Below are 26,422 nucleotides of genomic sequence, written 5' to 3'. Positions count from 1 at the left end.
TGCAAACATTTACACACCTTATTATATACCAGGCTACACCTGTTGACTACTTCAATAAGAGAGGTGAATGTATCTTTTTGAATTAGAGTTTTTGTCTTTTCCGGTGCCCAGGAGTGGGATTGCAGGATGATATAGTAACTCTATTTTTAGTTTTTTAAGGAGCCTCCATACTATTCTCCGTAGTGGCTACATAGCTTCGTTTCTCGATTTGCTTTTGCTTTAATTGCAGCTTTCTCGATTTGCTTTTGCTTTAATTGCAGCTCAGATGCAAACTCTAGATTCCGCACCCCCGATCCCATGCATTACAGAGCATAGGCAGAAACCCCACAACTCTACTGTTGGGGAATGGATTTGGAGCGTGTGTAAGGAGAGGCATAATAATACAGACACTCTTCTTCGTGGGATTGGAGTCACAGTCACAGCCTAAGGCATTGGAGCTGAGCAGGCTTGCGGGGTGGGGAGAAAAGGGGTGAAAGAAATGACTCCATTGTGACTCAGATGGGGATCGGGACGTCATTTCAGCGGGATATGCACTGCAAGCCTTCTCTGAGCTGAACAGCAGTCTGGCTCTGGCAGCTGCTTCCTGCGGGTGCCAGGTCTCGTCAGTAACTGATGCAGTATTGCATTTGCGGCAGATCTGGTTGTATCTGGAGCCTCCATTGCTGCAGTTCCACAGAGGGGGCCTGCTAGCCCTGTGGGAGGATTCTGGCTAGCCAGAAATCTGCCAGGCTAGCGCTCAACCAGAAATAGTTCTAGCTTTGACACAGCAGAGGCTCTGAGCATCGGCGAGGATGAAACAACAGAGATTTAAGTGCTGTTTGTTGGTGAAAATGTCAACTTCTTGAAGACTGATTTCCGTTCGGTGGTATTGGAAACTGTGGAATCTGACTGACAGTGAATGGTTTGCTTGCCTAGAAGTCCGGGTGCTTGTTTCGTTCTTGATTTGCCATTATTTATTTGCCCTTGGGTAGGGCCCTTTCTGTCTCCCTTAAAATATCCTGACCCCTCGCCCTGCTTCATAAAGATGCAGAAAAACAGTTTGAAATCGTGGGAGAAAGTATGAAAAGTAGGGAGTTTGGGTCCTAAAGTCAAGCTTCCTGGGTTTGAATCCGAGCTCCACCACCTAGTAGCTTGGCTTCTTTAAGGGTCAGTTTTCTCATCTTTAAAATAGGGATGAAAGCATTACCTACCTACCTGAAAGATGGCTGGGAGGCTGTCTGCCAGAAGAGAGCCCAAATTTTGACACTGTGCCGGAAACACAGTAAATTGCTCAATAAATGAATATTATTGTGTCTGAAGCAGTTTCTCTTAAATGATTTAGCAGATTCCTGGTTTCAGTGTTCTTTCAGGATCTGGAAAGACTTGGAGAGTTTTTGGTGGTGCCTCACATCACATGGCCAGTTTAGGTTTTTGTTTTTTTTTTTGAATTAAAGGCTTTATGTTCCCCCAGAGGACAAGGACGAACTAAATGGAAGGGGTAAATGTCGGCATTATGGTTTTTCCCAGGGGTCTCTGTCTGACTGCCTCACCTGGCTTTTGTTGCAGAGATCCGCGCTCAGCTCACGGAGCAGATGAAATGCCTGGACCAGCAGTGTGAGCTCCGCGTGCAGCTGTTGCAGGACCTCCAGGACTTCTTCCGGAAGAAGGCTGAGATTGAGATGGACTATTCCCGCAACCTGGAAAAGCTGGCAGAGCGCTTCCTGGCCAAGACGCGTAGCACCAAGGACCAGCAATTCAAGTAGGGACTCTGTGGCTGTTACTTTTAGAGCTCTTGGGAATAGGGTCTGGGTTGGAGGGAGGCAGGGTTTGCTACTGGGATCCAATTGTATTTATGAAACCCATGGCAACCCAGTGACTTCAGATAGGCTGAGGGTTGAGAGCCCTCAAGGACTTCTCTTTTTCCAGATCAGTGTTACATGCAATTTGACATCCTGGAGAGATCAAAATAGATAATGAACCGTGCTAATAATAAGAGCAAATGCCTTTATAGCCCTTCCAATGTGCCAAGTGTGGTTCTGAGGGCTTTACATGTATGTTAACTCACTTAATCTTCACAACTCCATATGTTGGTTATTGTTATATCCTCAATTTACAGATGAGTACACTGAGTCACGAAACGGTTAAGGAACTTGCTCAAGGTCTCTCTCTCTCTGATGCACACACCCTAGTAAATAAACAGCAGAACCGGAACTCAAACCCAGGCAGTCTCTGACCCCAAAGTCTGTGTTCTTAACCATTTCACCAAACTGTCTTTAACCAGAAGAAATGAATGTTGTAGCTGTACATCTAAGTCACTGCACAGTCAGTTGCTAAGGTCACTTCCCTCTACATTTCCAGTATTTTATACCCCTGGCCTCTTCACTCTGTTCTCACTGACAGTGGCCTAGTTTAGATCTCCATCATCTTTGCCTGAATGGTTTCGGTACTTACTGTGTCATCTACAGCAGAGATTCTCAATCCTAGCTGCGCATTAGAATTCCCTGGAGAACTTTTTAAACATACTAAAATCTGGGCCCCACTCCAGATCAATTAAATCAGAATCGTTGGGAGTGGGGCCTGGGTAACAGTGTGGAATAAAATCTTCCCAGATGATTCTAAGAAACAACCAGTGTTGAGGACCACATGCTGCAACTTCTCCCCATTCTAATCTGCCTGATCCACTGTTGTCAGATTTAGTCTTCCTGGATCACACTGGGGCATCAGGCAGTTTCTCTGTGCAGTGGTTCCCCACCATCTGTGTTCTTGATACTCAGGATGTGGTCTCCCAATATCAGCACCACCTGGAAGTTAGAAATGGAGAATCTCAGGTCCCACCGCCAGATCGGCTGCAACAAGATCCCCAGGTGATTTGTATGCACAATTAAGTTTGAGAAGTGCTGCTCTATGTGCAAAGGTGTGCGCTCCTTGGCTAGGTCTTCAGGCCCCTCCGCATCTGGCCTGACTAGCTTTCCAACCTCATTTCCTGTTTCTGCACCACTATACCGTAGCCAAAGGGAACACTAACTCCACTGGGCCTTTGCTTATCCTGTTATGTACAGTTTGGTGCCCATTCTTCACGTCTCTGCAAGTCAAAGCCATACCCATGTTATAAGACCCTTGGCAGATGCAACCTGTTTCAAGAAACTTTCCCGATTCTCCCGGAAGAGTATCTTCCTCTTCTCAATTCTTACAGCATTTTTGTTGTTGTTGTTGTTTTATTAGGGCATCCAGCACTATCTGCTTTATGTTATCTTCCCTCAGTATAAGCTTTTCTGATTCATCTCTCAGTCTCTCACAGCACCTAATGTAATACGTAGTATGTAATAGATGCTCACTAAATATTATTGGAGGAGTAAATGAATGAGTGAATTTAGGAATCAATGCCCAGTGTATCTTTTATTTCCCTCTATTTTCTGTTTTTGTTTATCGCCCTAATAATTTGGGACACAATTTATCCTTTACAGGCCAGCTCTGATCAATGAATATGGAGGCTAAGATTAAGGAGAACATATGACACTTTCACTCTAAGCCAGAATGAGAATTTCCTCCAGATGTTTTGTCCTCAGAGTCCCTTATCTTTTCCAAATCCTGTTCTCTTTATGATAAGCAATCCCGGGAGAATAGAATGTTATTTTAGTATGTGATAAATGATGATTGGGAGGAGGAATTATTTGCTTCAGAAAAATGATTCAAAATTGGATTTATTCTCTTGACAAACTCCTCCTAAGTTTAGAGTAGTAGTTGATTTTTAGTGCTTAAGGACATATTAGCTAAAAATTCATGTACAGATGTACTGAATCGCTCTGATTGAGATCACATACAAAGAATAGGGTGTTTTCTCCAAGGCTGGAATAATTGGTTTCCCCTCTGATAAAGCTGGTACCTGGCCTCATTATCCCCAAACAGCCAGTAAGTATTTATTGAGAGCCAGATATGTACAGGTATTGGAAGATACAAGACAAGTTTATTGTGTGTATCCATAGGGAGCCATGTCTGGTCGAGGAGAAAAGATTTTTAATCCAGGAAGTAATTAGAGGCTAAGGCAATAATGGTCTCATTAAGAGATCATTGGTTTTATGTGGAATATAGATAAGAGGTCAGCAATAAATCCTCAGAGATAAAGGATCTGTAATAGTCAGGAGCGTTTTCATGAAGCAAGTGGAACTTAGGCTTTAAAGGCAGATTTGTGTAGGAGAGAGCAGCACGTGCAGGAGGGAGGAAGCAGGAATGTTCGGTGGTGAGGGAGTAAGGGGGGTGGTGAGAGATCCAGCTTCATTAAAAGGAAGGTTCATGTGCATTCATTCAACAAATGTCCCATTGCACATTGCTTGAACTTCAGGCCAGACGTTGTCCCTTGGGATGTAACAGTGAACAAGCACCATCTTCCACGTGGCACTTACAACGTGTGAGATGAGTTAAGTGTTGCTAAACGAAAGGACAGAGGGCTATAAACACTCGTAGAGGGGGCTTCGCCACTCCTTTGGCTGTCACTTTATGATGAGGTTACTATAATAGCTTCCTGTCTGATCTTTATCCTGAGTAGCAATCTACTTATTCAACAGACCCCTTTTAAATGGCTGCTGGGTACTGTGTTCTGTGCTGATTCCTACAGAGACTAAGATAAGCTCTGGAAACTTCACTAACAGGGAAAAGAGACATGTAAATAATATAATGTAAAAAGGGCTTTAACAGAGGGATGAGCAAAATATTATGAGAACACGGATATTTTCCAAAGCAGTGGAAAATGAGGTTTAGATAAGTAGAACAGACACCAGGTGATGGTTCTTTGATAGACAAGCAGGGGGATTTGGATTCGATGTGACCACATAGCAGTGAGCCCTCTGGGTTCTTACATGGGGAGAGAGACATGAGGAAAGATGGCAGAAGAATGAATTTTTATGCCAGAAAAGGCCAAGGTGGAGGTTTCAGGGGTAATCCATGTACAACACGAGAGCAAAAAAGAATGGAGAAGAAGGAATACATTCAAGAAGTATCCAAGAAACTGAATAGGACGGGATACCGGCTTGTGTAAAGAATTCTAATGATCAGAGGTGACTCAGTATCTCTAACCTGGTGACCTGAAAGAACTGTGGCATCTATAACAGAAGTGGGGATGTTGTGGGAAGACCCGTTTTGAATAGTGAGCCTACTTTGGACACGTTGGGTTTGGGGCACTGGGAGGCTTTTGGGCATCCAGGTAGCGAGGGATGGGAATGACTAGAAATAAAGGGCAGGATCTGAAAAACAAAAGTGATTATGGAAGATATGAAATGATATGAACTCAGGAGAGAGAAAGAGAAGAACAAAGAGCTAAAAGCAGGACCCAAGGCTTGGGCACACCAATTCTAGGAAGTAGTCAAAGTTACCAGGAGGAGGCGAGGGGAGGGAAGGAAGAAGGGAACGGACGAAGGAGAGAGGGAGGTTTTTTTTAAAGCTCTTAAAAAGATGGAAGGTAAGGTGGAATCGTGTTGTCTGATGGAACTACGAGTCTTTCAAGTAGATCAGTAAAGTTAAGCCCAGCAATTTCTTACTGCTGCTCTCCCAGGTATAAGGCATTGCGAGAGAGGCGAAGATGACTTAAATGAGCCCCAAACGAAAGAGCTGTATGAAGCATATGAAACTGCTGATTTTTGGAGGACAAAGATGGTGCCATAGTGGCAATTTCATGTGGTACAGCCTAATGGAAGAGGTGATGAGACACGCACACAAATGCATTTAACACAGGCAAGATGGTTAATCAGGGAGAAGCTCAAAAACGGAGTCCAGGCAACATCCTCCTTTCATAGATAATGTATTCCTGAACGTGTGTGGGAAAGTCAGATGGTTGAACGTCAGACCACAGTTTTACACGGAGTAGGGGGGCTCTCTTACTATAAATGTATATGTGAAAATCTGGGTTATACCTCATCTGATAGACTTTTAGCATTCTGTATCTCGTCTGTAATTTTCTTCTTTTTGTCATAATTAAACGCATGTTCTGCCTGCTCAAGTCCAGTGAGCATCTCAGGCCTCCACGTGGCTGACGATCTGTAACCTTGTGTTGTTAATCCAGGGATGAGACTCTGCTTCTCAGCGTATCACTGGTAACAGTGCTTGCATTTTCCCACTTTCCACTCACCTCTGTGTTGCAGAAGGAACCAAGTCTCCGGATGTTTGCATGCACAAGCGTCACTGTAGGGACAGCCACGCGGGTGAAACTGAACTGGCCCTTGGCAGGCAGCACCATCAGGCCAGGCTCGAAATATTTGTTAGCAGCTGAAAACTGACATTTTTGGCCCAGGAAGGGCTTTTTAGGCATATCTGTTTTGGTTAGGATATAGGTTTGGCAGCTGTCATAGACCCAAATAATTGTATCTTACACAAGATAGAGGTGATTTTTTTTCTATCGTGTTGTCATCTGGGTGTTAGCCATCCAGGGCTGTGTGGAGCTTCTGTAGTCCATCCCAAGAGTGTTGCCCTTGTCTGTGTGACCCAAGATGGCTTACTGTCACTGTGTCCCCATTGTAGCCAGTGGGAAAAGTGAAAGGGCAAGGGGCAGGTACATCCTTCCCCTTTTCAGGTGCAGTCTGGGAGTGGCACATGTATCTCTTCAGCTCATATCCAACTGGCATGGTTACACTGAGCTGCAAGGGAGGCTGGGAAATGTTATTATTATTCTAGTGACCAGAAAGTAGAGTTCCTATTAATATCGAAGGAGGGGAAACATGGTAGGGGACAATTATCAGCCTCTGCCGCATTGTCTGTGTGTGATGTTTGAGAAGGCAGGTGTATGAAAAACCATGGCCACTATATAAAGTGCCATAAATGCACAGAGAAGTGAGGGCTTTACCGAGGTGAAGTTCTGTGCATGGGAAATGGAAAAATAAAAGTGCCGATGCAACGTATTTGGTTTTTAAGCTTAATTCAGTGGAGACAACGCAGACATTATAAAAGGAAGATAAAAAGATCGGAAGGAAGCATTTTAGGCAGAGAGAACGGTGTCAGGAAAGGCACAGAGTTGGGAAAAACAAAGCTGATAGGTTACTCAGCTGTTTTGCTGTAAAGAACAAGAGTAATAAATGTGACAAACACATCAACCTGGAAAAGTTGGTAATGGACCAGATTACAGTGGCCCCTGAATGCCAGATGACACGAGTTTGGGCTTTATTCTGCAAACATGGGAGAGCCATTGATAGTTTTTGAGCATAATTATGGATGGCTGTGCTTTGGAAAGGTAACTATGGCAACAATGCATAAGATCAGTTGGAGCAGAGAGACTGGAGGGAGGAGACCTGCTAAGAAGGGATGGCAGTGGGCCTAAGGTTAATGTGGGCCTAGACTGAAGTCGTGCCCTGGGAAATGGAAAAGATGGATCAGACATGAGGGCAAGAAGCAACTGAAGTCAAGGAAGCTGGGACAGAGGAAGGGCTGTGGGTTTCCTGGGTCTCTGGAGTAGCAGTTGTACTGTATTTTCATTCAGCCAGAGAAGCGTAGCCTGGATTTCGCTGACTCGAGGGCTGGTCCCTAGAATAGTTCATTCTCTGCCCAGAGCATCTCAGCGGGCACTCGTCACCTCCCCCGGAGCTGTAGCAGCTGTTGGCCCAGCAATGCCATGAATTTGTCTCCCTGTGCTGCCAGGAGAGCAGCTGCCAGCAGCAGCTCTGGACAGACGTGTCTCTGGGCCATGGAAACTATTCAACTTGGGATGGGGTAGTTGGCCAGGGCCGAAATTGGTCTACATGGCTTCGTCCCACCCTTTTCCAGGCCAGTTTCTCAACCTGGCTAGATTTCAGCCCCTCCTACTGGGTTAGGTTGGATATTTTTATTACAGTTTTAAGTGACCGCATTGAGGGACAAACGATGCCGAACTGCTATTTTCATCTCTGGGACAACTTCTTACCCTGGAAGCCATTACTCTGTCACTCTTTGGCTTTGCTTCCTATTCTGCTTTTCTCCTGCTCACCTTTTGTCCTCTCCCACACTGCCTCAGTGCAAACACCTTCATTAAAGCTTACACCGCTCCGACTCCATTGCAAAGTCTGACCCTGTGGTCCACCCCCCGCTTCCTTCTGCAGATAGAACTATAGTGATTATTCGACTCTGTCTGACTCTGCTTTATTTGAGATAGGTAATATGGCTTCCTCCATCCCTTTGAATTGTGGGAGGACCCTGTTAATGTCTGAAATTCTGTCTGCCTGGTTTGATGAACAGCAGAGATGTAGTACTGTGTGAGGGTAGGAAGTCTTCCTAGGGAAGACGTTCTTGCATTTTCTTTGGCTCCTTGAAGCGCCTATATGTATTCCCATTTGTTGCTAAGCCTTTGATTGTCTCTTTTAAGTGGAATCTGTGTTAATATTGCCCAGCAGGACTCTAATTGATAATGCGTTGGCTGGTTTGTTTGTTTGTTTGTTTGTTTTGGAATAGACTTTCTGTAAATTACCTTTCAGTCATAGCTCATTTGGTTTTGATCTCCTATTTTTAATAACTCAGTTCTTTCTTTTGAGGTAGGATTTTTTTTTCTGTTGCATTTTTAGAGGAATACTCCTACATTTCTATCCTACTGTGTTCCTTACAGAGACCTTCTGCTACTTCATAACCCACTGCCAACATCTTTTCTGTCTTTCTTCTAGCTTTTCCTTCTCCTCAACAACAAATATTTGTTGAACATTTTTAAGGTATTACTTTAGACTCGAGAAAGATCCAAAGAAGTAGAAGTAGTGGTTCTTTCCCACAGGACTTTATATGATCTAGGCAGGGATAAATTATGCTTGAACATAATAACACAGATCTTCAGGGTAAGGTAATGTGTGGCGAGTACCAAGTGTGTGCTACAGAAGAAATGATGACCTGTTGGTGTGTCAGGAAACTTTGAGGGAGGAAATGGGCATTTTGAACCAGACCTTGAAGAAAATGGATAGGATTTTCATAGATGGAGAGAGAGGGAGGGGGAGGATGTTGTAGCCAGGAGGAAAGTCCAAAGCAGTTTTGGGGCTCAGTGAGTAGACTGGTTTGGTTGGGGTGATGAGTGTACATGGAAGAACTGGACAAAGGTAGATGGGACCATAACATGGAGAGCCTTGTCTCTTGACTGAGAGATTTCACTGTGTACAGTAGACACTGGAAACTGCTGAACGTTTGAACAGCTAGATGTCCAAGCTGAGATACGGACCCCACTTAAGGAAGATTAACCTTAACCTTAATGGTGGCAGTTTGCTAAAAGATATGGGACTTGAGATGGTAAAAGCAGTTTCCACGGGAGGTAATAAGGATCTAAATTAGGATGGGATGATAGGAATGAAAAGAATAGAAAACTGACCCTTCAGTCCATTTAGCAAGTATGTATTGTGCTCTTACCACGTGCCAGATACATGCCAGGCCGACAGATACTGCCCCCTCCACTCCTGGAGCTTACAGTCTAGAGACAGATGGAAAACACCTGGTGCAGGAAGAATCTACGGGAATTGCTGACTGATGGGATTCGGGTTTCAAGTGATCTTAGAAGCACAAAAAAGAGAGGGCTGTGGAGTTTCTTCTGGACTTGTGTGACTGGGAGATTGATGGTGCCTTTAATAGAAATACCAAAGTTAGGAGAAGGAGCTGTTTTTGAAGGGCTGGAATATGAGGAATTCAGTTTTGGGGTGTTAAGTTTAAGATATTGGAAGAATATTGAAGCTGACATTTCTGTAACTGACAGAAAATGAATGGCTGTATTCAAGGCTAAGGATCTGGACTGTATTCAGAGCTAACGTATGGGTTGTTGGTAGAGATTTGGGCATATTCATAGAGAGATGATGGCTGAGGCTGTAGAAATGTTTGATTTCCAACAGTAAGGGTTTAGGAGTGTTAAAAAAAAAGGGAAACATTCTTTGTATTGTCTGTGGTACTCAGATTGCGGCGAGGGAAAAGGGTTTTAAAAGATGTATTTATTTGTGCATTCATTCAGTACACATTTGGGGAACCTAATTATGTACAGATACTGAGCTAGGTACTGGGGATTGGAACAAGACAATATCCTATTCTCACTAACATTAAATTAGCAGTATATTAAGGAAATACACATGGAAAGTAAATCTGTTTATTTGGCTGGCTACAAGTGTGTAACTATTGGAAGGGATGTGAGGGAGCAGGACTTAGGTATCTCAAGAATCTGGTAGACATTCAACCTGCAGTACTCCTTTCAGTGGGAGGTTAAGTACACAATTAATTAAAGTGAAATTCTTGCAGCGTCCACATTCTTGGCCTTGGGCCCCATATTTGAATGTGTACTGTGTCTGCAGGTACGACACCTATCGTCAATGGATTTCTCCTCTGGAATTGAATTCAGAGTTGTTCATCAGCCTCACAGGTTAGCACTGGGTTCAAAAATAGTCATTTGGCCATGGAGAATATTATAGCTGTGATTGCAAATCTGAAAAGGGTGGAGGACCAGAAAGTTCCTCTTTGAGCCTGGGGTGACTTTGAGGAGACAAGTAGGAGGAAGCAAGAAGCTTCCAGGAGGAAGAACTCCTTACTTCCTGGGACCAGTGTGCCACTCACTGATTTTGGACATATGTGGGAGCTCTTTGTTCCTTCAGGGAAGGTGTTGCCCAGAATTAGCATCTGGTGTTGAGCAAGGATTGACTTCCCTTTGCCATGGCTCAAGCTGCCTTTATTTAGAAACTAACCAGGGTCCCTTGGTGGGATTTTCCTTGGCCTGGTCTATATAGAAGATTAGGTGGCGGTTGGGTCCTTTTTGGAAGAGTTGAGAGGTCTCCTCACACAAGAATAAAACAGGATAGAAGAGGCACAAGGCAGTTTGAGGGGGTCAGTGAGACAGAGTGGTGGCCAGTGTTTTGAACAGAGGAAGAATTCATTTGAAAGCTCTTTGGGAGGCTTTATGACTTAGCAGGAAAAGCTGAGAGCTTTAATCCAGACAAGTTTAGTTCTTCCACACATAGCTGTGTGACCTTGACCAAGTCACTTAACCCCTTTTCACTTCAGTTTTCTCATCCTTCAAATGTGGAGAGTAATGCGTACCTTGAAGAGTTGTTCTAAAGATATATGTAAAGCACTCGCCTAGTCCCTGTAACTTACTAGATGCCCCTCAAAATGGTAGCTGGTGTAATTATCATCACCCCAGAAGGAATACAGCATGATTGTTAAGATCACAGGTTCTGGAACCAGCTTTCCTGGGTTTGTAATCCTGGATCTTCTACTTAAAAGCCATGCGATTTTAAATGAAGATTCTTCGTTGCTTTAGTTCCTCCTCTGTAAATTGCGGCTGGTAATGGTCTCCACCTCATGGAGTGGTTAGGCTGATTAAATGAATTAATACATGTGAAGCCCTTAGGACAGTGCTTGACCCATAGTAAATGTACATAGCAGGGTTAATTCTCCTTGTCCTTGGGAGTTGGGACCAGACGTAGCTATGGTAGGTAAAACCCTAGTAGATTAGATTCGCTGTTTACTCCCTGTGCAGAGCTAAGCATTCTTAAGCCTGGCCCTAGGTATCATGTCAGTCTTCATTTACTTCAGTGACCCCCATGGGCCCTGGCGAATGACAGACTCTTCCTGCCTCCTGATTTTTATGATACAGATGCACTGGGCAGGAACTATGTAATTACGTGACTCATTATATAATTGTATGGCCAGGTCCTATAAAAACCCAGCAATTGTATGTTTTGTCCTTTAAGGTGTCTTGTTGACAAGGTGTCCTGAACTCCCTTGAACCAGGTAGTTAGCCCTGGCATGTTATTTTTAGATTCAGGCTCATAATCATCAAAAGGAGGATGTTTGTCACCCTCTGATGTCCTTGTCCTCGTGGAGTTCAGAGCGAGCACTAATTTCCAAATCATTAAATGTGAGCATTGAGGTCTGCAGGTCCAACTGTACCGCCAGGTGAATAAAAGAAGGCCAGTCCTGTTCAGCCTCCCGCAGGGGCCACCATCAAGACCAGCAGGCCAGGGCAGTGCAAACCCATAGCAGACTGTGGTTTGCAGGGTTGTTTGTCTCATGAGGCCAAACAGAAGCTCCCAAGCTTCTGCATAAATGGCTTCCGATCATCCTTTTAGGGCAGGGAATGGTGAGGGCAGGTCGGGGCAAAACATGCTTTTATGCACAGTTGGGAAGATGTTGGAGGCTGGGGGCGTCCTGTGTCTCACAGGCTCTGCCGTTGGAATGGCAGCAGGACACACCTCAGGCTTCCAGCTCACCGGAGCTCAGACTCTGATAATCATGTCCCTTAACAACAGCGCTGGCTGGGCACAGGGAGCTTTTTGTATTCATTTTCTCTGCTCTTGTAAGCCCCATAATAATTCTGTAGTAGACACAGGAAGCAATGTGCCACAGATTCACAGGATCTTTAATTCTCAGAAATTCATAGCCAATTAAATGAACTGACTTTGATCCAGTTCTCTTTTAAAGGCAAAAGCCATGTCATCTTTATTGGGAGCTGACTGTGTTAAGTGGAAGGGTTTACAAGATAAGAAGGAAAGACCGTCTCTGCCATAAGGACTCTCATAATTGAAATGGGGGAAAATCAGACAGGCTGGGAGAGAATAATAAGCACACATGTGCGCATGGGCACATGTATCTAAAAATAGGACCTCATGCAAAGTGGGTTCCCGCAGTCACCAGGAAGGGAGGGAAGGCGGAGGGCTCAGGAGGCACGCGTGCTCGGCTCAGCCAGGGAGAGGTAAAGGATAGCAGTTATGTTCTCAATTAGATTTGGTCCCAAGTTAATTGAAGTAAAGACTTTAATATCTGATTTCTGTGCTGCGCTGAAGTCTCACACTGTGAAGAGAAACAGAGTCATATGGGAAGAGCTCAGTATTAATGAAGGATTTAGGGAGAATGAGAAAAAAGTAGGGCTTGGGTTTTTCAGAGTTCAGATCCTTTCTGCTTATCTCCTGCCCGTTATACACCCTCACCGATCATTGGATTGTGGCCCCTCGGGTTTTCATTCAGGGAGGATCAATGTATGTAGCTTTGTTTGTTTGTTTGTTTTAACATATTTTGGGTCTAGCTGGTTAAGGAACCAGGATTAGAAAATGAATCAAACAAACTAGGATTACCTTCAACGGGAGGATGCTGAGCTGTGTTTGCCGATTTCTGCTTAAGCAGTTAGGACAGGGCATCCTTGCATGAGATTCAGACATCCCTCCCTGGCAGCCTCCGTGTTAAAGTAGAGGTTGCAGAACAAGTCTGGCAGCTCTCAGCCTGAACCCTTGTAAACAACAGATGTTCATAACTAAGTTTGGGGGTGGGGGTAGGGGTTTCTGTTGATGCTTGAAATTCTTTGAATTTATAGGCAGCATCTCGAGGATTTAGCAAAAGGAGGAAGTTGTCCAGAATTGATGCTGCAGCGTACAGGTGGAAATGATGCCTCGAACACTTCCTGTGGAAGACAAAGCACAGGCATTGAGTGGACTCTGAATAGAGAGCAAATAAACCCAGGAAGGCAGGCACAATGAAGAAAGGTTCGGCTTCTTAGGTTTATTGACTTCCTGCCCTCCTCCCACTCCCCCTTTTTATACACGGACTGGATTTGTCAGCCACCTGCCCGCTTCTGTTTTCTCTGGTCCTGAATGGAAATGTGTGCCCTTCCCTACCACCGAGTCCTACATATACACGCCTGCACACACTCAGGCAGGCGTGCTGCCAAGTCTCTTCCGTTAGCACCTCCTGAAGCCATTCAGGTGCTTATAATATATGGATTAAATGCTATTGTTAGGGGCTTTGTCTTGGATGCTAACCTTATTCTTGTACGTTCTCAGTGTTGGTTTTGCCAGGTCTTCATTACATCATTCATTGGAAATGAGTGGAGATAATGTGGCTTGTAAAGAGTTCAGTGCTGTCTTTTTTTAAATCCCCACCCCACTCCCAGCCCCCAGATATACATACTGAGTTTCCAGACAGATGATGAATGATTAGGAAACCTACTTAACAACATAGGTCAGGGAAGGCATATGGAGAAAAAAAATTATATATGTATATAATATTTATCTTTAGTAGGCTTTCTTGACTACTAAATTAAAAAGGCTTTAGAAAAGTTCTCACCTTTTAATCAAATGGAAAAAAATGATTTACCAAGTCTGGGCCTGGTTTTGAGCCATTTTAGCTAGAAAAAAAATGGCTTGAAAAATCTTTGAGAAGATTTTTCACTTATTTTTCTGGGGTCTAAAAACATTCTTGTGCTATTATTTCTTCTAAGTCCACTCCTGGCCCCTTTGTGAATTAGCATAGAAAGGTTTGGTGAACACCAGTCCTGGTATATGAGGTTTATTTATTCTTTCAGCAAACATTTATTCAGCACTTATGCTAGAACTGTTCTAGGAATTAAATAGGCACAGAAGAATAGCCAGTTATCATTTAATGTGAGATATTTTAAGGTGGTATATGTTGTGTGTGTGTTCTAACAAGGTATAAAGTTCAAGATTAAGGAACCAGAGTTGTTTTTTGGGGGGGGTAAGTAATTAGGTTTATTTATTTATTTTTAGAGGAGATACCCGGGATTGAACTCAGGACCTTGTGCATGCTAAGCATACGCTCTACCATTTGAGCTACACCCTCCCCCCATGGAGCCAGGATTATTGAGTGACCCTTTTAGTCATCTGTAATATATGTGATTCGGTAATAGACAGTTGGTTTCATCTTCGTTATCAACAACCAGCAGGTTTCGGCAGGTGCTGGGCTCACAGAGATGTATAGGGCCCAGCCTCTGCCCTCAGAAGGCTCATCATTTCATGTGGAAGACAGAAGGTTTATGAAAATAGATGACACAAAGTACTGCCAAAGGAAAGATGAGAGAAATGATTTAATTTTCATCCAGAATGGGATCTCTAAAAATTTTGGGGGACATCATTTTAGACTTGCAGAAAAATTGCAGAAATAGTACAGAGAATTTCTGTGTATCATTTACCCAGATTGCCCCAAAACGTTAACATCTTAACATTTGCTTTATACTTCTCTTCCTTTCTCTCTTTCCATACACAACTCATGCACATACATATTTTGTTTTTCCATAACACTTGAGTGTAAGTTACAGACACGATGCCCCTTTAATCCTACGTACATCAATGTGTATTACTAAAAGTAAGGTTGTTCTCTGACCTAATGGCAGTATAGTTATCAAAATCAGGGTATACATATTGACACAATAATATTATATAATCCACAGACATTCAGATTTACCATTTTTTCCAAATATTTTCTTTCTGTCAAAAGAAAGTCCAGGATTATGCATTTCATTCAGTTGTCTTGTCTCTTTAGGTTTCAGGTCTTTCTTTGTATTTTGTGACACTGGCATTTTGGGGGAGCTTTCAGCCTAGCTATTTTGCAGAATGTTCCCTAATTTGATACTTTTGTTAATGTCTGGCATTTCTTGATTCGGGTTATGTACTCAGCAGAAATTCCATGGAAGTGATGTCATATTCTTCTCAGGGTATCGTATCAGGAGGCACTTGCATCCCATTACTGGTGATGTTAACTTTGGTTAAAGTGGTGTCCACCAGATTTCTGTACCAAAAAGTTATTCTAAGTTATGGTTTGTAATTAGTGCATAGATTTTGGAGAGATACTTTGAGACCCTGTAAATATATTATTCTTCAAACCTTATACTCACCAGTTTTAGCATCTATTGATGATTCTCGCTTGGATCAATTATTATTATGATAGTTACCAAATGGTAATTTTTCCAGTTGCCATCATTCCTTCTATGTTTATCAGTTGGGATTTTACTGTAAGGAAGAGCTTTCCATCTCCTCCTTGTATTTGTCTGGTGGTTTGTTTATTTATATCAGTGTGAACTCCGGGATTCTGATTTTATTCAACAAGTTATCATCTGTTTCCATCTTGATTTATTTTAATGCTCATATTGTCCCAGATTTGGCTAGTGGAGTCCCTTTGGGCTGCTTCCTATGTCCTTTTGAGATGTCTCCATCATTCTTGGAGTACTTCTGATACTTTCTGGCACAACAAGATGTTCCAGGCACATCTTGTATTTTCCTTGCTTCCGCTCTGGAGCCATTTCTGCAAGGAGCCCTGGTTTCTTTTAGTGAGGAATGGTATTTAGAAACCACGGGTGCTAGGTGTGTTCTGTTACTAGAGTACCATTGTTTATCGCCCCCTCAGCCGCCGAGGTAGTAAATAGCATAGGTATGCACACACACATGTACCCACATACTTCTATATCTTGTTATCTATATTAAAGCCTATGAGTTCACATCAGTATCTTCAATTCCAATCAGACACTACGTGTTTTATTCTGTTTTCTCCCCTTTCCATGTTTGTAACTCTGTTCTCTGAACAGTGAGAAACCTGGTCCCCATTACCCATAATCTATTTATTTAATTGCTCATTCCTAGGGTGTGCACAAAGTAGTTTCAGAATTGCTAACCCCTACCTCTGAAAAAGGCATGACGACTACTAACTAGATTTCAATGCTGTTTTGAAGTTCTTTGTTTGTTTGTTTGTTTTGTTTTTGTTTGTTTTTAGCCTTGAGGACCAAAACACAGTGTTCAAAAGGCCAGACAAAGCATACAGGGAGGACCATGCTGTGGACATTTGCCCCCTTTCCATTTCCCTGCCATGTCTCTGGGAAAGGCACCTTATGGAAGGGGACCCATGGCACTTTCTCCTAAGACCGTTTCTCTCCCATTCTCCCTGCCCTTCTCCATGGTCACCTCCCTTGCATTTAGGGAACCAAGAATCTAGCTTTCATCCGACTTCTAGGTGATGACTGTGAAGACTCTTTACCAGTAGCTCATGTAATGTGCCCGATGTAGGACCTTTGGATCATCTTGATCTGGTCCCTCAGAGGTGAAGCCTCAGGGCACTGCTCGTTGGCATCTGAACTTGCAGTATTTCCAGCACCATTTGCTCGCTCCCAGTTACGATGATCGTGCTGCTTCTCCTTGGCTTTCTCCACTCAGTTGCTTTGGCCTCTCTAATAGCTCATTTGCATCAGTTCTGACCTGGACATTTTCTCCTCTCTGTCTGGGGATGGCTTCCAGATTCCCCTTCCTCTGCCTATTTAACCCTCTTCTTCGTCTTCCACACTCATTTTATTTCTCTCCTTCCTCCAGACACATTTAACATGGTCAGTGCTGCTGATTCCAGCTGTTCTGAATCTTGCCTACAGCTTAAGTTCAAAAACAGATGGACCCAAAGCATCCTAGGTGCTGTGCCAATATCCACCACATGAAAACAGATTACTGAAAAGCATCAGGGAATTTTAGAATAGTTTTGAGGTTTGACTCTCTGTGTTCTCAGTGGTCCTCCCTGCCCGCTCCTCCATCTCCCCCTGCCCCCTCTCCACCTCCACCTTGCCACCTTTTCCTCTCTTCTTTGTATGCCTCATTTGGCAAGGGCTGGTTTCTAAAACCTTAGCTCCCATTTTTATCCTCTTTACATGTGGATAGGTTTACCCTTTGGGATGAGACTGTGTTGAAAGCCTAGATCATTACTTTTTCTTTTTCTTTTTTAACATTTTTTTTAATTGAAGTGTAATCAGTTGACTTTCAATGTTGTATTAGTTTCTGGTGTACAGCATAGTGATTCAGTTATACATATATATATATATTCTTTTTCATTACAGGTGACTACAAGCCATTGACTATAGTTCCCTGTGCTGTACAGTAGGACCTTGTTGTTTATCTCAAACTCTCGATTTATCCCTCCCTTCCCTCTTTTCTCCCCTGACAAGGCTGGGTGGTTGCTCTTTTTGAATCATCCATCCAAGGGCTAAGGAATTTCTATCCTTTCGGTCAAGTAGAGAAAGTGAAGCTGGGTCTCTGTGTCTTTAAATGTGGGCACATTAACAGGTCAGAGAAGTCACTAACTGGGGAATGAAGTGTATGTTCCTCTAGTGACTTTATCAATAGAGGTGCAAAAAGGTGTCAGTCCCACAGGCTGCCCCTGGGTCCTCTAGACAGGGAGTGTGTTCCTTAGGCAACAGTGACATTGTGCCCACACCATCAACTTTCAGAGTCCTCATTCTTGGAGTTCGCTGTCAGCTTTCTCCCAGTAATCTGTAGAACCTGGTTCAACTTCAGCATTTCTGGTCACCCTGCACATAAGAGGAAGAGAATCAACACGATGGGGCCACCTATCTTGCAGGTGCATCTTGCAGATACTGGCAGTCATTTTCAGAGCATCAGGAGAAGGTTGTTGGCACAGTCCAGCAGTTGTCAGGTGCCTACACTGACCAGAGTACTAGACGCTGTAGGAACTGTCCTCAAGAGAAGTCCTCAGGGGATGGGCTTTCCGAAGTTCAAGGACCCTCCCACTCACGCAAATTAAGATGTATATTTATATATCATCCTCCTTTCTTCTTCCCTCTTCCTTCCTCACCTCTCTCCCTTCTTGGAGGTGAACACTTAGAAGAGAATCCTCCGATTCTCAAAAGTGTCTGGGCTATGTAATCACTCCCTAATATATGTAATCACTCCCCAAAATATTTTATATTGCAAACCGGAATACATACACAGACATATGTATACTTTAAAATAAATAACTGAGAACAACACTTTTGCAAAATAATACCTATAGATCTTTGCTCTATTGATGCACTCTGATATTTTCTTCTGTGTTCTGTGTTATTCTGTTCCACCGTTTTCTGTTTCATTTTTTGAGAAATGCTAGCTGATGACCTGCTAGGTTGACTTTTTTTTTAACCCCACTAGTGTGTTGTATCCCACAGTTTGAAAGAACATTGCTTTAAGGGCATTGGTTCTTACATTTTTGATGTGCATAAAATTATGTGGGATGCAGAGTCCTGAGCATCACTCTACTCCTAGGGAATCAGAATCTCTGGCAAGAGGGGCACAGGAATCCAGATTTTAAAACAGGCACTACAGGTGACTCAGATGCAAGGTGATTGGGGGTCCTGAACACTCACACTTAGAGGAAGTACTCTCTCTTACGGGCTTAGGAGCTTGGCCTCTTGAGGCTTCAGATCACACATTTGGTTGGAGATGGTAGATATCAGTGGGTGTCCTCTGAATCCAGATGGAGAATCTTACCATGGGTGAGCCACCCCAGCCACCCACGCCCACTCCTGGGTCTTGCTGTCCTTCGATGGCCCTCTTTTTCTAATATCTGTTACGGCCCTTGTGAAGGCACAGAAGGAGTTAATGGAGACCACGGAAGAGAGAGCGCAGGAACTGAAGTGTCATTTTACAGAGTGGCTAGGGTGTGGCCCAGCCCTCCAGTAGATGCCCAGAGCCAGTCCCAAATTAGAATGGGGTGGGATTCAAAACTGCTTTTCCTATTCACTCGCCTTTCATGTGTAACCACATGCAGCGTGTCAACATGCTTGCCGGCGCCGTCAGGCACCAGCAGTTTTGCTCCCTCTGGGTTCATGGACCCTTGGTATTCCTGTTATGTGCTCGGTAGTCCTGTTAGAATAGCTCTGTGCTCTGAGGCTTAGGCAGCTGAATATTGTCCATTAACTCTTTCAGCACCAGTGCTTTATAGATGCTCAGGGCATTTTACTTGAAGTAGAGCAACAACCACAATAAAATAAGAAAATGAGTGCTAGTCAGGAGACCTGGGTCCTTGCCTTGCTCTGCCACTATCTATGTGACCCCTGGCTCCCTGAGCCTCAATTACCTCACTTAAAAATGACAAGTTTGGTCTAGGCTCTAGATCATCTTGAAAGTCCCTTCTAGCTCTGAAGTACCATGATTCTATTTTTGATACCCTCTGGCCCTTCTCTTTGCATTTTAAAAGTCTTCCCTTTCAAGCCTCTTCCCAGGTCTTTTCCCCACAGGAGATTCACTGAGGTTGGGACTTTGCAGAGAACCAGATAAGTTAGTAGCAACGAAGTGTATTGTATTTAGTGTACTGACGAAGAACGAAATTTATAAAGCAAGTTCATTGCAAAGTTGGGTATGAAGGCCTGGGAATTTGGGGACATATTTGTCTACCTTGTTTTGTGGGTGTAAATACACTGTATGGACTGTCAAGTAATAACAGTAGTTATAACAATAATAACACACGATGACGCTACTGATTTGTAGGTGTGGAACACTTGAGTGTTTGTGACTTTTTATTATGGACATCGCCTTGTTGGACTTGATCTTCCTAATAGCTGTGTGAATTAGGCAGGGCAGATCTGCTGTCCTCATTTTTTTTTTTAAACAGATGAAGAAGTGTTGAAGTGCATCTGACTTACCCAAGGTTACCTGGCTAGCGAGTAGCAGAATTTAGACTGTAGGTCGTAAGCAAGGTTCACGGTGCTTTATACCATCTTGCTGGGATGGGGTATCCTTGTTCATCCAGATTCCTTGCAGACCTGTAGAATTCAGTAATCTATTAACCTGGAAATTGAGCAGGTCATCTTTATTCCACTCAACCCTTTAAAATTTTGCCAGCAAAGTAGCAGCATGGTTAGTAATATTCTGTAATTTTGAGCACACAAGCCAATGGGTGTACAAATTCAGTCACTCATCAGCCACCCAGATTCATGATTAGGCAAGATTGATGGAGGCTGAAGATATTAACTATTCCTTAAGTGAATTATCTTACTGTGCTCAACACTTACAGGATTTCTGTGGCTGTGACATCTGTTATTAGTCAATGTTGATTAACTGCCCACCCATTCTTGGTGATAGATGTTCACTGAATATCCCAACCTATCCCCTGACCTCAAGAGACTTCCTTCCAGGAAGACAAGATAGATACCAAAATGACACACGAGAACTGATGGTGATGCATGCAGCTGATCTGATGACTATTTACACTTCGTTCCAAGTAGCTCTGTGGTTTCGCAGGACCAAATCATATTAATTTATTCCTCCTTTCTCATTGTTATCATGAGCCATGTATGGAAACACATTGTCCTGTTAACAGGTATTCCGGAGGGGGGGTCTGAATCTTAGGGATACCCTTTCTTCCCAAGCAGCTTGTCGGTACTCGACATGCTTAAGGACCATTTGCCAGGCGGGAGGAGTTCTTGGCTGTATATCAAGCTTCTCTGTGCCTGGTGCCAGAGAGATGTTCGCTCCCAAGGTAGTGGTTACTGCTTTGAAAATAAGTGTGTGGATTTCTGAGTGACGTCATTTCAGTTTGGCACAGACAGGTATTTATTTTTCTCGAATGAACTACCAGGAATGAGCCAGACTGTCTGTCTCGGTCATCTCCCAAGATTTCATTCATTTAAAAAAATCTGCTAACACATCTGCGTGTATTTTTTTTTTCTCTGTATGTTTGTCATGTGCTGTAATTACTTATGGAGTTTCTAGTGACATCTTAATTAACTAAAGAAGAAAAAACTGAAGATATAATTGTAGAGTTGTATGCAGGTTATTCTATGGAATATGTGGATCCAACTGTTAACGTTAGATGGTTATAAAATCTGTTTAAACTGAGGAATGTATATTACTTTTTTGTTCCTTGGTCATCAGTCATAACTTTGTTAGTCTTTTGCTCTTGCTATGATATTTTATTTTAATTAAGTGAATTAGTTAGTTCAGACCTTTGTTTGATACGATCACAGCCTATTTGGGGGGGCTGGCAGGGGGTAATTTTAATACATAAGTAAATTTCTAAGCTCTTAGTTCTGTGGCTCATATTGGGATGGAGTGTCAAGTGTTTGTTCTCCAGTATTTAGATTGTACCCAGAGTGCACAAAGAGGGTTTAGTAACCTCTGTGTTTATACCTCCCTTTAGTTCTGAGAGTGCTAGTGGCAAGACACAGGGTGTAAATGAAGGGAAGGACTCAGGTCTGCAGAAGCTATCAGCAGATCTTCTAAGCCAGCCAAATCAGGATTTTACAATTGGTCAGCCAAGCCAGTGTACACCCAAGCATTAAGACCAGGATAAGATGTGTGGCTGATGGACAGACTAGGAGCAGGAAAGTCATGTCTTGAATCCAGAAGGTCTGCAAACATGAGAGAAGCAGGCTGGAAACAAGAATCTTGCTCCCTTTATCCCTAGTGTCCAGAACAGTGCAGGCACATAGTAGATGTTCAATCAGTATTCGTCGAATGAAGGAATGAAATAAGACGACTTTATAGATCAGGGACTCAAAGAAGGAGGTTGCTGTCAGAAATCTAGGTAAGAAATCTAGACAGAAGAGATTCAGATCTCAGGTAGACACTCCCCTGCCCCCCACCAGCCACATCTCTTCTCATAGGACCCAAAGAATTGAGAGTGAACCTCTAACCTCCTCTCCCTGCCATGAACACGGGGTGAGGGTGAGGGTGGTTGAAGAGAAAGCAGTCTCCCACTTGATGTCAATTGATGGACAGATTTCCATTTAGCATCTACAATGGCTCAGATTTGGGACCCACTCCCAGTTCTCTGACCAAACTCTGAGGAACCTTGGTCCTACAATAAATGGTTATTAAGATGTCAGATGCGTGCTAGTCCATTTCTCAACTTCAAAGCAGATACGTAAGCTCCCAGTCCTTGGATATGTCATTATCCCAAGGGTGTGGCTGGGCTCCTTGGAACTAATCCAGAGCCACAAGAATTCCATTTCCATAAGCTCTTCCCCCAAACCTGATTATAGGGGGCAGTGTAGACTATTTTGAGTGAGATGGGTACACCACTGCTGGAATCCTTTCTAATCATCTGTCTAGGCTACTGAAGACAATTTGTGGTATTAACTTATCCCTGAAAATTTGGAAGTTCATTTCTCCGTACATAGAACATACATTTTTGCCTTTGGCCCTTTTCTCTTTCTGTCTGTGAGCTCTCCTACTGTAATCTCATTGCTGACAAAGCTGAAGCTGGAGCAGTGATAAGCCCAGAGAAGTGTGCCTGCCCGCTCCCTGCCTGCCCACTCCTCTATCTTTGAAAGACGCCTCCAGGGTGACACTGTACTTACTACTGGGTCACACAACCAGCAGCCACCATTATAGGCAGAATCTTTTTCAAGTCACTTTCCACTTTGGTGGGTTTTTTTCCTCCCCTCCTTCTTTTAACACCTTCCCCAGCAAATCCTATCCATCCTCTGGCTTATCTGGGTCAGCAAGGGTCTGATTTTATGCATGGCGCTGTCAAGCCATAAATCCGCTGCGGCTTTTCCTCTCCATCCAGCCGGTCTGCTTCTGTCAGCATCAGCAAAATGCATAATAGAGAAAATAAGCCAGAAAGGCTAATAACACTCATCTGAATAAAATAATCTCTTTGGCTGCCTCAGTTCATTTCATTTGAATCAAGGTGCCAGGCAGGAGTTTAGGTTTAAAACTCCAGCCTCCTTCTTGTCATTAGTTCCCTGTCCCGCTATCACTAAATGATCCCTTTTATTATGCATGTACTTTTTTTTTTAATCCTCCTTAGAGTTGGGCACTCAGTAATCCCCATTGAATGATATGTTTATTTCACTCATTTGGGGTTTTGTCTATCATCACATACATGTCTATTTTTAAAAGTGAGAAACCACATTCTTCTTAGATGTATTGATATCTGCTGCCTTTATATACAGACTGGCAGTTTTGATAGGAATGCTGAGAAAGCGGGGGCTCAGTGGAAGTTGCCGAGGCTGCCTTCCTGTCTAGTTCAGCACTGTTCCCTGTGTGGGATGCAGGACTGATCCTTCCACCTTATGCCTTAGGGGAAGGACAGTGACAGATTAAATTCTGCTCTCCCGTTGGTATCTCCCTCACGTCTTCCCAGAGACTTACAGCTGCTTGGTTAATTGCCTGTTGCTGCTGTCTGATCCCCACCATTATTTGCCGAGGGCTGTGCATTTGCAGCAGGCTGTGCTCTTGGCCCTGGCCCAGGGCTGGGTGAGGAGCATGTTGGAAATTGATGAAAGCTGAATCCTACTTTGTTTGGAAATAAAAATAATAATATTTCTTCACATTTGTGTAGTGCTTTGCTGTTGATATAATTCTTTTGCATCCAGCATCTCAGTTGAGCCACACTAGAGCCCCGTGAAGATGGCAAGTCAGACACTGTTGGTCCAAAAGGAAACGTACCTCAGTAAAGCAATGCAGAAGCTCAAGCCAGGCTTGCATCAGGTGGCCCATTTGCAGAGCTATGAATATAGCAATTATTAATTAAATGGTGCTTTAGGCCAGGAGAGCTTCCTTTTACAATCATGCTTTGAAGATCTTTAGGGAGCTCAATGTACTACAGGGCATATGTCCATTTTATAGGTAAGAAAACTGAAACCGAGCAGAGGGGGTATGGGCAAAAAGAAGTGTAATGTAGAGACCAGTTTGGACCTTTATGGAGTTTGCTCTTCGCCTTAGGTATTTTACAGAAATCCCTTTAAGGATTTGTCGCTAAGTTTCTTGAACATCCATAAATAGTCTAAGTTGAAGGAGGAAAACTGGGCTAACAGGCTAATGTATTTGAAGTTAATGATTCAGCTGTGCGGGTTTAGCTCTTTGAGTGCATTTATAATGATAATCTCTCCTGTGGATGCACAGCCAGCTCGCAACTTCCCCAGCCGCCTCCTTTTTTTTTTTTCCCCTCCTTTGACTCCAGAGTCATTATTATGTTTTCTTGATCTTCCTCCTGAAAAAAAATTTTTTAAGTAAGAAAAATACTTCTGGATATTTTGTCTGCTTTTTAGGGATTAGTGTTTGAGGAGGTTTGCAGCTGTTCAGCACATTCCTAAGGGATGGAGAGCCTTTTCTTTAAATGCCCAAGTATTACACAACCTAAGACTCTGGGGGCGGGGAAAGTAAAGAAACTGTACAAACAAATGATAGATGGAAAAGATATAAAGACAAATTTCAATCTCCGGACCAAACGAAGCTCCCTTGGCTCTAGCAGCCCCCAAATAAAATAAGGCTGCAAAGCCGTGGAAGCAGGAAACCATTCTCGCAGAACCTTAATGTGCTCCCTATGAAATCACGTCTCGTTGACTTGCTCATTTTCCAGCCTGCGGTGTGTTTCGCCTTTGTTCGTGTTGGCTGGGAAAATTGTCTCTACGGTGTATTTGTGTTCCCCTCCTACCCCATGCCCTACACCCCTCCTTCCCCACCACTGTCCCAAAATAAATAAATGAATTAATTAAAACACCTCAGTTGAAAGGAGAAGTCAGCCTGAGACAGCATACAAACTCAAAGAGCCAAAAATATTGTATGAAAAGCTACAGTATAGTAATAGTAAAAGAGAGTGTGTGCCCCAGGAGAAACAGGCAACAGAGTCTAATGCTATTTTTTTACGGCCACAGGCTCCTTTTTTTTTTTAATTCTTATTTTTTTTATTGAAGTATTAGTTTCAGGTGTACAGCCAAGCGATTCAGCTATACATATACATACATACATATTTTTTCAGTTTCTTTTCCATAACAGCTCATTACAAGGAATTGAATATAGTTCCCTGTGCTATATACAGTAGGTCCTTGTTGTTTATCTGTTTTATATATAGTAATGTGTATCTGTTAATCCCAAACTCCTAATTTACCCCTCCTCTTCCCCTTTCCCTCCTGGTAATCAGTTTGTTTTCTATGTCCGTGAGTCTATTTCTGGTCTGTAAATAAAATTTGTATCTTTATTATTTTTTAGATTCCACATATAAGTGACTTCATATGATATTTGTCTTTCTCTGCATAGACTCCTTTTTTAAAGTAAAAGTCTTATATAGAACCCCAACATATGCAACAGATCAAAGCAGTCTTTTATTGGTGTAAATCTAGTTTTAAAGTGCAAATTTATGAAGAATGCTTATTACAGAGCTGATAAGAGAGAATGATAAAGCTGGGTTTCTGAATCCAAAATACTGTGGACCCAGATTGTGAATCAGTTGGAGTTTTGTATCAGTTTCAGCATCCATGTTATTTCAGGTTCTGGCTTGGGTTGCTCAATACCAAGAAAATCTTGATTCAGAGGGGAGGGTATTGTTCAGTGGTAGAGTATGTGCTTAGTGTGCACAAGGTCCTGGGTTCAATCCCCAGTACCTCTCTATTAAACAAACAAACAAACAAACAAATAAACCTGATTACCCCCCCAAAATTGATTAAAAAATAAATTAAATTTTAAAAAAAGAAAATCTCGATCCACACAGACGAGTTGTCATAATCTCAAGGTAGTTTTAAATTAATTTAGATGCTTGAAAAAGAAGGACGGTTTTGTTTTAAAGTTGAATCAGTAACATTAACTAGCAGCTGTTCCCATTTTTCGTCACAAGTATTAATTGGATAAATGGACGTGTATAGTAAGCTTTACAGCACCGGACAATGAAATGAGATGATACTGAGCGTATACATTCTCACTACCCAACTATGGCTTACCATGAACCTAAAATAGGCCCCTGAGCTTTCTGTGGCATGTCATTGAACTTGGCAGCTATGTGTCAAACCCTGTGCTCACCTGAACAGCTTTACCCAAAGAGGCACACAAGTTGAATTAAAGACTAAACCTGTGCAGAGCAACATTCATTTTAACAAATAACACATTTTTCAGCTTTTTGGATACAGACTTTCACTCTTTATTCCAAAGCTTGCATATAATGAAGCTCACCTAGCAGCCCGTGAGACACTGTTGGTGTCTGTTGCAGGGAAACTGGGTCCTGGGTCCCT

At 42.9% G+C, this 26,422-nt stretch overlaps 1 protein-coding gene across 7 annotated transcripts in view; it reads left to right on the top strand.

Annotated features, from left to right (window-relative positions):
- Positions 1 to 26,422, top strand: part of SRGAP2 (SLIT-ROBO Rho GTPase activating protein 2) — a 233,911-nt gene that overhangs the window by 89,963 nt on the left and 117,526 nt on the right. For all 7 annotated transcript variants that reach the window (XM_072948342.1, XM_072948340.1, XM_072948339.1 and 4 more), the window contains exon 3: positions 1,546 to 1,738. In XM_072948342.1, coding sequence (XP_072804443.1) covers positions 1,546 to 1,738 — 193 coding nt within the window. The remainder of the gene's footprint in view (positions 1 to 1,545; positions 1,739 to 26,422) is intronic.

Source organism: Vicugna pacos, chromosome 23, assembly GCF_048564905.1.
Source record: "Vicugna pacos chromosome 23, VicPac4, whole genome shotgun sequence".
In the NCBI taxonomy this organism is placed as follows: Eukaryota; Metazoa; Chordata; class Mammalia; order Artiodactyla; family Camelidae; genus Vicugna; species Vicugna pacos.
Note: the sequence above shows the minus strand (reverse complement) of the source record. Positions and strands in the feature narration are given on the sequence as shown.